Here is an 11,261-nt window from a genome sequence, read left to right as displayed (position 1 = left end):
GTAAATATGATATCTTCGTCCACGACGATTCCCCGAAGATTACAATGATTTTCATTTTCATATGGGTTATTACCCGTAACGTTCGTTCCGATACCTCGAGAGCATGTTTCCTCAAAAGAACGCGAGACACGCATTCAAAGATTTTACTCTCATTTTATTTATCTCAAGGAGCAGAATATATAGATTTAACGCATGGTTTACTTAAGCTATCACACGGAATTTTGGAAGTGTATTACCTGGTCCTTGTAAGAAGAGATGTTATCTTCAATGCTGAAGGACCGCGCCTTCTGATAGAGCTCTGGATGGTAGACGGTCGGCTGATCGATGTGCCAGAAGAGCTCGTAGATGTTCTTCTGCTTGGTCAGGTACTGCTTGGTGGCAGTATGATGCGGCACCTGTGTGGCCTGAGCCAGGCACGCCGCCGCCGCCAAGAACAACGCAACCGTTTTCATCCTCGTGTGTTTAATGCGCGAAGGATCGACGGGCACCGTGGCGGAATCGGCTTATATACTTACCAGACATCGATGAAGGAGATACAAACAAAAGTCACCGAGCGCATAATCAAGAGACCGATGAAGTAACCGGTGTAACGATAATGACGAATATCTTTTTCTTTCTTTCCGCCTCCTTCTCTGTCACTCTTTGCCAAAATTAACTTGTGTAAGAATTATCATCGCTGGTAATCGTGTGCACTTTGACACGATGGAAATCATGGACTTTTGGCTCTTTGACGATTATTTTTTATAACTTATTTTGTTCAGCCTTAAAAAACAATTTACTCTTCAGAATATTTCGTTCACACAAATACATATGTAAGCACGTTGACTGTTTGACACTCGCGAATTAGTGGGGCAAATGAGATGCGCCCGAAATAAATGGGATCAAAATGAGTTACGTGACAAGGTGTAAATTTTCTTGTAATACATTTAATTTCATTATTTTCGTGCGTTCTCTCTTTTATCCAGACGATCTTTTACCTGACTACACGGAAAAAACAATTCTGTTGGCGCAACCAAATTTTCGATTGCTCAGGGACCAGACGAAAATTCGGTTGTAGGAACAGAACAATTCCTGTATAAGGCTTCTGTATAGTCAATTGTTCTCAGTTACCTCAACTTAGTTCTGATATCGTTGAATGTTCAGACGAATATTTTCGGTTGCGACAACAGAAATATTAGTTTTCCTAACAGAGATATCGCTTCTGATCATCTCATTTTCAGTTGGTTCCTATTTGATCGCACCAATTGAAATTTTTTTTCCGTGTAGGGTCGACGAGTTTTTTCAATGAGTACGAAGAAACTGAAGTCTGTGAATTTCCTCAAAATAATATTCTTTATTTACTCGACTTTTGTATTGCACAATAAATTTCTTATGCATTTTTAGCAATCGTTGATAATTGGTAATGACTTCACTTCGCACCAGTCGCACGATGCGATAACAAAAGCTTGCGTAAAGAACGACAAGAGTCAAAATATCTCAACTCTGATTAATTCAAATCGTACGTGTGACCTATCACCTATTACGATTACATAATTTGTTATTCGTATAATTTATTATTGATACACGAGCCTTTTAATCGGATGTGATAAATCAAACTAATATTAGCTTGTAAGATAAATAAATTAAAAAAGTTAGCGTAAAATAACTGAAGTGAAAAATCCTGTTAAAAAAAAGTAAGATTGATTTATCTCCAGAAAAATCATTGCGCATTTGCATTGCAATTATCATACATGTCATGTATGTCTCGTGAGAAAAAGAATCGAATAATGCATTTATTTGTGCATTTGTATGCATTATATATATATATATATATATATATATATATATATATGTATAACAATAGTTCTAAAGAAATAGTTGATTTTACTGATTAAGTGCGCTTCGAGAACTTAGCGCACCTTTTTTTAAAAGTCTATATTTTTGTATTTAATGACCGGAACTATTTAAAATTGTTGCAAAGAGCTCTAGAACTTTTCAAGAGAGTATCAAAACTTTAAAAAAAATGTCACATTTTTAAATATGGTGTGCCAAGTCTTGGCACACCATATTCAAAAATGTGACATTTCTTTTGCAGTTCTGATACTGCATTAGGTGATTTCCATTACTGATCGATGTTATCAATTTATTGAATGTATCTTACTTAAGGAGATGCTGGAGTCAATGACAAACTCGAACAATGTCGATAATGCAGAGACGATCGTCACTAACATAATCACGCTATCCTTTTCGTATTTCTTGTATATACAGAATTTACATGAATGTATGCTGCTTTGTTTTACCATATTCAACGGAAAACCTAACCATATATGTGTAGAAATCTTTCTGCAAACTTTTTCGATATTTTTAAGCTTCCAAATACAAATGCAAAGGTAGAGCAATGTTCTTTAAAATTTTTCCGTTTGGAGCATCCGCACTTTCAGTATTTACAAGCTGCGGAATTTTTGGATTAGACAAATGTTACGCTAACTGTCAGCTGGAGATTTTACATTAAAAATTTTTTGTTCGTTTTCATCATCGAGCAATGATCCTATTTATTTTTGCACGTACTTTCATTGCGTAAAAGCATTTGTAATTCTGTGTAACCAATACGACGTAAACTTTGCAGAAAAATGTCAGTGTTCTGTCGGTAAAGTTTGCACCTTCAGCATCTCCTTAATCTACTAGCGAATTAACATTTAACATTTCATTCACTGGAAAAGTATTATAGGCGACAAATATGGTTTTTTAACGTTAGAGGATATATATTTTCCATTTTTTTAACATTTTTTTCTACATTTATATACTTTTATTATATGCAAAATTTTCTATTGTATCGCAGAAGTTTCGAATAAAAAGCGATTGTTTCTATATTTTCTGAATGCAAAATTCTCGGATAAAGAAATGAACTTTTCTGGAAAAAAGGATCGAACCTAAAGTTACTTATTCCCTGAGTTTAATTTGTAGGAAACTGTACTAGTCTTCTTCATATATATCTTTAGCTCAGTTTTACTAAAATTTTAAATAAGATATCGTGTTTTTCACATTTCTCAAGGTGCACTTGTTAAAACAAACTATCGACGAATATCTTCTCAGTCAAAAATTTCGTAGCAATTTTAGCAGGAAAAATAAGAAATTGTGTTTGTAATATATTCCCAGACAGCACAAGAACTTTTGAGAACGTTCCAGGGATATTCTGAGGATATTGGGACGTTCTCAGAACGTACTCAGGACGTTCCCTGGATATCTGTGCTGTTAGGGTTTTAATTAAGTAAATAAGTTAATAAAGTTAACTAAGGTACCTAAATATGTAATCAAATTAACTAAATAAATAATCTTATAACTTTAATATTATAGTTATAACTGCTCGACAGTATAAAAGAAGTCATTCCAGCGTGAAGAAATCGAATGATTCTAATATATTATCAAGTACGATGTCGTGTGCAAATCGAAAGGAATCTTTTTCCAGCACCTATAAGGATTCATAGAAAGCCAATGGTAGGTATAGTGGAGTAAAGCAGAGCAATGAACGTTTACACGCCAAATAGTCTCTCAGTATTGTTTATTCAAAGAAACTTCGCGATCCGCGCTACCACTGGCGTGGTATGGCAACGACAACTTGTGTTAAATTGTTCTATCCAGATTGAATGAGGGTGTCGAGTAAGTCGACAGGTAACTCAGTAGTGCAGGGTCTTCTCGGTCTCCTTGTTGTGATAGATGAACACGTCCGTGTAGTACATGTTGGGCGTGAAGAACTTCCACGGGTTCATCGGTCGGTCGAGCGGGAAGCCGAATGGCTTGCCGTCCATCATGTACTTGCCGAAGATCGGCACTTCCACGTTCGTGATCTTGGTTTCGTCGAACGGACTCAGGTAGAAGAACATCTTGTAGCGCATACCCTCGGGTTTGCCCTTAGGTAAGTAGAGACGTTCAGGGAAGCCGAAGAGCTTCTCGTAGTAAGTGAACGGCTCGCTGCCGCCAACGGCCTTCTCCAGCTTCTTGTAGTATATATCGGCAGGCGTCATGTCGGGCATGGTGTAGGAGGATTCAGAGCTGCGACGGTCAATGGTGTTGGAGCCCGGTCTCACTGAAAGAAAAAAATACCGGGAACATGAGGCGACATGAACGATCGAATTTCTATTGAATTTCTCGAGGCAAAATCTTATTCGAAATGTGTGAGAATGCAAGCACTCCTGAATCGTAAGTCTCGCTCAAACTCTGAGTGATTTTAACAATTGGAAAATCGGACTTACGCGACACGACGAAATGATCCAGCTCGATGAAGTATTTGTAGTATTCGCGGAGGTAAGATAGGTCCTTCTCCTTGTGGTCGAAAGCGGGTCCGAGGAAAATCTTGAGCACGGCCTTGTACTCCTTGTCGCTGTTGATGTTGAAGTGGTAGGTGAACGGCTTGTAGTTGAGGCAGTAACGGCGGCTCTTCAGGCGCAACTTCATTCCATCCTTGAAGCTTTCTACGTCGACGGCGTTGTTGATAAAGGCATCGCAGTAATCGAAGTAAGTCTGCAGTTTGTCTACACTGACGGATTCGAACTTGACGCCGGGGAAGATCAGCTCGTTTTGAGTGTAGTACGGCATGTATTTCTTGTATCTGCGAGCAATAGAAAGAGAGAGATAGGTCAAAGCGCTCGACCATCGTAGACTTAAGTGAAAGAAGGATCGTTCACGAACCTGAAGAAATATGTCATGATCCTCTTGTAGAGACGGTAAAATCCTGGGTCTCTCATGCTGGTGCTGTAGCATTGGAGGGCGCTGGGGATCACCTTGTTCTTCTCCTTGTAGTCGAAGTTGAAGCCGAGGATATCGCGGGCGAGCGCGTCGTACATTCCGTAGAAGCGTCGGTTGCACGAGTCCACGTTACCTTCGATCAGGTTGGCGAGGATGCTCAGACCCTCCGGAGTGTAGATGTTGATCTTCTTGCCAGTCGTGTCGTACACGTAGCCGAGGTCGATGGCGTTCATGATGCGCATCTCCAAGGTCTCGATCTCCTGTGGGGAGTTGGCAAGATTTTCGGGGTGAATTCACGACATGGATAGATAAGTGAAACGGGGACGAACGGACTCACCTTCAGGTACTTGTACTTGTAGAAAGGTACGTTAGAGTAGCGTGGGCGTTGCGGCAAGGCGATTCCGTTGTTGTACATCAAGGTGGAATAGTAGCCGGGGAAGAAGGCCTTGTTCCAGTCGAAGTCTTCGACGTAGCCGAGATCGTTGGAGAGGCGTTCCAAGAAGTAACGAGCGTACAGCTGGTGGTGCTTGTAGTAGTAGAACTGGCCGCGGAAAGTCTGCGGGATATCGAATTCCTTCATATCGAGCCAGAACGGGAAGACCTGACGGATATAGTAATAGAAGGTGTTCAAGCTGTGATCCTCTATGAAGTAGTCCATCTTGTATTCCTCATCCAAGTAAGGCTTGACAAAGTTGCCGGAGTAGTTGGCATAGATCACATAGCTGTCGTAGTTGTCTACACCGGTGGTGGTGAGACCTGTTGTTGAGATGAGGAAAGAAGAAGACATTCAAAACAGAGTGACATTATGCGCCGTCGAATCGCTCCTCGATCGATCGATTCGCGAGAGCATATTGCGTCGGAATACGTTACCACGAGTCATCTTGATGCGGTGAGCCTCCTGGATGACGTTGCTGCCGAAGTACATATTGGGATAGATCTCGTAGGGAGCCGGCACCCTCATGTACTTGCAGTCGGGGCGGTAGAAGACCGCGACGGAGAAGGCAGACGTGAAGACGCCGTCATTGAGGTGGAGACGCGCCCAGGCGGCGGTTTTGTAGAAGGTCTGGAAGTCCTTGGCGTAGTAGAAGAGCTTGAAGAGCAGTTTCACCTCCTCGCGGTGCTCCTCGTAGTACGGCGAGAAAATGGCGTTGCGCTGAAGCATGCCCTGTCTATACAGGTACAAGAACTCCTGGACGATCGTCTGCAGAGAATCGAAGGGAAAGGGAAGATTAATTGGCAAAATTAACAAGTTGCAGAGTTAAAGAACGTTCGAAGTATTGAGAAATGGAAATTCTAGAAGGGCGAGTGATTGTTATTGATTTTTCAAGTATTTCTATTGATATTTTTAAGCATCTGTCGATCAAGTTCTGAAGAAGTATTCATGGCGATATATTTGTGTTTTCGCGATTTAAAGTTGAATTTTGGTCACCTTCTCCTTATACATGTCGATGTTGTTTTCGATGTCATAGTTGTGGCCGATCTCGTAGAACTCGGTGTCGGTGAGGGTGTTCTGCTTGACGAAGAACAGCAGCTCGTAGATCTTCTTCTGCTTGTGCAGGAAGTCCATGTCGGCGGTCTTACCCGGGAGGTGCATCGCGTCCGACACGCATAGCGCCGCGAGCGCCAGCAACAGCAGTTCCTTCAACATCTCGTTCAACCTTCGACGTCTTTCCTTGGTCTTCAGCGACTACCTCTGCGAGTCGACAGAGGCGGTGGATAGCTGATCGACGTATGGCCCACGCCAGCTTTTATACCGGTGAAACCCCTGTGCGATTTCATTCTAATCGGCTGGCCTTAACCCCAGCGACCTGTCTAGGTGCCGTCCATATTCTCGTCTCCGTTATCTGCGCTCCGCGTCGCACCTTCCGAATACACCCCCGCTCACACAAATCATAAGAAAACGAAAAAATCGCGATTCCACGGAAATTTTGCAAACGCCAGATAAGTCGAGATCTCATGTTATGTGCGGATTGTTGTATTTATTTCATAAAATAATTCCATCTCGATGTCTCGTTATCTCGCACGGTATGTCGCAAATTTGCGAGCAATACTGCCTATAAATCGATTAGAACGAATCGAATTCTCTCGGCGAGGAGGAAAGACTTGCCAGGTATTCCATCGCGAATCGAAAGATCAAGAAACACAATAGTACTTCTCGAAATATTTTATGAAACGTGCCGTACGTTATTTACGACTTTATCTCATAAACGTCTAAAGCAATTTTTAAATTTATAAATTCAATGTTGCGCGACACTGTGATGTACATCGAACATGTACTGTGAACATAAAAGTTTGAAGATGGTAATCAATATTCTAAGATAAGTCGAGAATACCTAATAGAGATTATTGTTTAATCTGGCAATACGTTTACTTTCCGTTAACTGTTATCTCTGGTGTTCTTCATGTTTTCACTTTGCCTGGGCAATTACTGCGATAACGACTGATGTAATTAATACGATATCTATATGCACGTTTATATAAAACGTTCAGCGAAATTCCCGCTCGCAAACAAGATTACATTAACAATAAAAAAGAGAAACGGGAGCCAGCTGCTTTCGTCTTTCGCAGTGCAACGTTTATTATCATTGACGATACACAAGGGCATAATTTTACTTAGGGTGCAAATTAGATTCTAAACTTGAGATTTATGTGCAATATACACGAAGAAAATATTGTAGTAAAACATTATGTTAAAATTATATTTCTTTTCATAATCCAGAACGTCCACAGCACAGATCTGAGATTATCTTGAATGTATTTAGGAGGTCTTAAGACACTTCCCAGGATATCTATTCAGAAGAACTCTGAGATGTTTTATGCTGTTTGGGGATATTTTTTGCGAAACTGAACTAAAATTATATAATAATAATTTTGTGTATAAATTACTGTATTGAGAACGAATATTTGAAAATTTATTTATTGTGTATGTGGATATGAAGTTTACTTTTTAAATAAAGTTCATTTTTGTGAATAAATATTCACATATAAAGTTTCAAGAATAATATTCTTTTCTCACTGTAAAAATAGTAAATTTAACGATCTAACTGGTATAAGGCATAAAAAATGTTCTAATAATTATCTCAACGAATTAGGCAAGATATTATTTTTTAAAAGCTACTTACAGAATATAAAATAAAAAGTACTAAAAATTTTATAAATTTGAAAAAAGTAAAAATTTCGGATGATCCTTTTGGTACTTATTATTTGGACTCTAGGGTTGGGTTTTTAAAGATATTTATTTTTATTACAGATATAAAATACATATCGTATACACTTATAAATGCGAATTTAAGCTGTAATTGCCACACACCGTCAATTATCGAACTGATAGAGTCGTTGCCGGGCGAAGGGGATATTCGAGAGATATTTGTTTTGCAGGTTCACGCGGGAGTCAGATTTACACGCGGAGTACAGATATTTGACGACACGCGCCAATTTATCGTATAGTCTTTTAGGGTTTATCATGTTTATTCAACATTCGTTGAGATTCGATTGCTCTCGAGCAGTTTAAACCGTCAAATAACAAAATTAGCTCGATAACGCGCTATACACAAGTAATTTCGTTACACCGCGAGCAAAACACAAATGACAGGGCGAGTGATTACGGGTGTTCGTACTTTTCCATTATTATTCATAGTGTGGGTCCGTTATTGATAAGACAGTTACGTAGGTAGTGATTTTATGTGAAACAACAAATCGACCCGAACAGCATACACCTCCAAGGGACGTGAACATCCTAGAGACATCTTTATGTCCTCAAGACGTCTCCAGAACGTCCTCAAGATGTCCCTTGGAAGATCTGTGTTGCCTGAGAAAGATGTGCAGGATGAAAGTTTTTTTTATATGGACTTTTATCGTTACTTCGAGCAAACTTTTCGTCTTGAGAATTGGGAGAATTATATCGTTTATCATTTTCAAGTATAACGTTTAAATTGTATAACGTTTAAATATCTCGTGACACATAAATAATCCAACATATCTCAACAGCAGCTTTCAAAAAGTAATAAAAGGTTAGCAAAATCGTCGAACAAGTTATTTTTTAAACATTTAAGGTCATTTATATATTTTTTAAATGTATCATTTTCTTCATTTACATAGAATTATCTCTTAGAATTCTATTAGTGTGAGAGAGTTGTTTTTTCTATTTATTTTACTAATTAATTTTGCTATGTGCACGAAAATTTAAAGAAATGATATGTAGAGATTATGAAAAATATAATTCAACCAATTATAGCTTATTATTTATTATTGTAATTACATGACTTTAAGAAATCACATTTTTTACATAATTAAAATATCGATGTGAGAGTTCAACTAAAGGATGAGATTGAAAATTGCACAATCGCTACCTCACACAGCAAAGGGAAATCTGTGGAATTTCCTAAAGATATCCTGCCGGAATATTGCAATATCCTACAGATATCCCATAGAAGTCATGGATATATGAGAGATATTACTAGAATACACTAATGTCCGCAGTTACGAACACGTATAGATATTGCATATTGTAGCGAAATATATTTGTTTAATATCCCTGAGATCTCTGATTATTGCCGTGTAAAGGAAAACCCCGGAAGATATATCGCACGTATATTTTACAAATTCATTAGTGATAATTATGGTAGATAGTCTGGATATATCTGGGAGAATGTTTATGATAATAATAATAACTAAATTTATACTGCTTACTTAATATGCATATCAATAAATATATAATTAGTACAAAAAGTGCTTAGTAAGTCAATTTTATACCGATATACTAATTTATATGCATATTAAACAATTATCAATATAATGTAGACATTAATATTATAGCTGAAATTATACAAAATAGAATTACACCAAATACGATAAATATATCTTTGGTGGAAAGATTTCTCAGAATCTCAGAAAATTCTTACAATTTTTTCAGATTTTTTACATGAATTGGAATATCTCTCAGTTTATTGTATAACACACGGGTTGTATAAAACCTATATTGTTCAATTAGGAATTATAACTAACAGATGTTTACTGATAGATTGTTATGAGTATTCTGTTTATATATATTATCTAATAACTACAAGTTATCACCTATAATAAGAATGTTACATGAACTAACGCAAATGTTATTAATCATAAATTTAATGTTAATCTATTCACGTGAAGTGTTATGATATCCTCGTGCAATGCAAGCTGCAGTTGTGTTGAAGTCATTTCTTTATTAGTCGCAAGTAATGCCACATTTTTAGCTTTTCTGAAAGAGAAAAAGTTTTGCTCTCGGTAATTATTCAGTTTAGGCCCTTCACTTTCGATGAAAGTAGATTCAATCGTCGCGTTTTTGCACGAGAAACGACTTTTTCATCTGACAAACTCGTCGCTCTCTACTGCGAAACGAAATATTAGCCGACAAATTTGATCACTATTAAGATTAAAAAAACTCTCTCTCTCTCTCTCTTTCCCCCTCTCCCTTTCCCTCTCTTTCTCGCTCTCGCTCTCGCTCTTTCTCTCTCTCTGTTCATTTTACTTGGATTTAGACCTTTTTTTGCGGCTCTTTCATCAAAGTGTCAAAAGATACGTTTCTCAAAAGAATCACAGGTCCGAACATGTTTGAACACGTTTTAATGTAACGGCAGTTAAGTCGGATGGAAAACTCATACCGGCAACAAACAGCGAGATGTATATGCTCCATAGTCACTTGTACATTTTCTATAGTTTCCGAAATATTAATAAAAAGATGCCTATCTCTAGCCATGTATATGCTTTATATCTTATACTTATCTTTAAGATGTCTGTACGATATATTTTACACATTATCGTATTTGAGATAAGATATCTCTTGGATATTGTATACGGGGATATTTTCGAAATTGGTTCATTATGATATACGGATGATATTATCAGGAGATTGAGATATATTTCGCATATCCGCGATGATTTTAGTATATCCCATAGATATCAATTGCTGTGTGAGTGTATGAAGTTGGCACCCCACTTTTTGAAATTTATAATTTTGAAAGTTGCTCCAGATTGTTCTGACTTTGTACCACATTGTTCCAAAGTGATATTGCTTCATTCGAAACGGTTTTCGAATAAAACAAAAAAAATTATTTTTTGAGCTGGCACCCCACTTTTCGAAAATCGAACATTCTGATACCGCAATAGATTGTTCTAGTTGTTCCAAACATTGTTCCAAAAGAACAAATCCGTAAGTTGAATTATAAATCCAAAAAATAAAAAAAATGTTTTTGACCTGGCACCCTATTTTTTGAAAATAAAGCATTCCGATATCGATATAGATTGTCCTAGTTGTTCCAAACATTGTTCCAAAAGCACAAATCAATAAGTTTAATTATAAGCCCAAAAAATTAAAAAAAATTTTTTTGACAAACAGTCTATCGGACCAAGAGTAAACTTATACTATCTTTCTTGTTCCAACCGAGATCTTTTTGTTCTGAGTTGTTCTAAGCTTAAGAATTATAGTTCTAGAGTATGAGACTCATAAGATCATTCGTTCTCCGAAAATTCGTAAAAAAATCGATTTGACAGTACTCGACGTC

General features: G+C 37.7%; 2 protein-coding genes across 2 annotated transcripts in view; both read right to left on the bottom strand.

Annotated features, from left to right (window-relative positions):
* Positions 1-498, bottom strand: part of LOC116841149 (hexamerin-like) — a 6,033-nt gene extending 5,535 nt beyond the window's left edge. Inside the window, exon 1 of the mRNA XM_032808753.1 lies at positions 237-498. Coding sequence (XP_032664644.1) covers positions 237-452 — 216 coding nt within the window. The 5' untranslated portion in view covers positions 453-498. The remainder of the gene's footprint in view (positions 1-236) is intronic.
* Positions 499-3,521: 3,023 nt separating this feature from the next.
* LOC116841151 (arylphorin subunit alpha-like) lies at positions 3,522-6,461 on the bottom strand. The gene is made up of 6 exons (XM_032808755.1): positions 6,152-6,461; positions 5,593-5,923; positions 5,060-5,478; positions 4,666-4,982; positions 4,230-4,585; positions 3,522-4,063 (listed from the first exon to the last, which is right to left on the bottom strand). Exons 1-6 carry the CDS (start codon positions 6,368-6,370, stop codon positions 3,654-3,656), a joined length of 2,052 nt encoding a protein of 683 aa, XP_032664646.1. The 5' UTR covers positions 6,371-6,461; the 3' UTR covers positions 3,522-3,653.
* Positions 6,462-11,261: the final 4,800 nt, after the last annotated feature.

Source organism: Odontomachus brunneus, unplaced genomic scaffold (genome assembly GCF_010583005.1).
Source record: "Odontomachus brunneus isolate Ranch 3 - 2012 unplaced genomic scaffold, Obru_v1 Obru_scaffold_013, whole genome shotgun sequence".
In the NCBI taxonomy this organism is placed as follows: domain Eukaryota; kingdom Metazoa; phylum Arthropoda; class Insecta; order Hymenoptera; family Formicidae; genus Odontomachus; species Odontomachus brunneus.
This window is presented reverse-complemented; position numbering and strand designations above follow the sequence as displayed.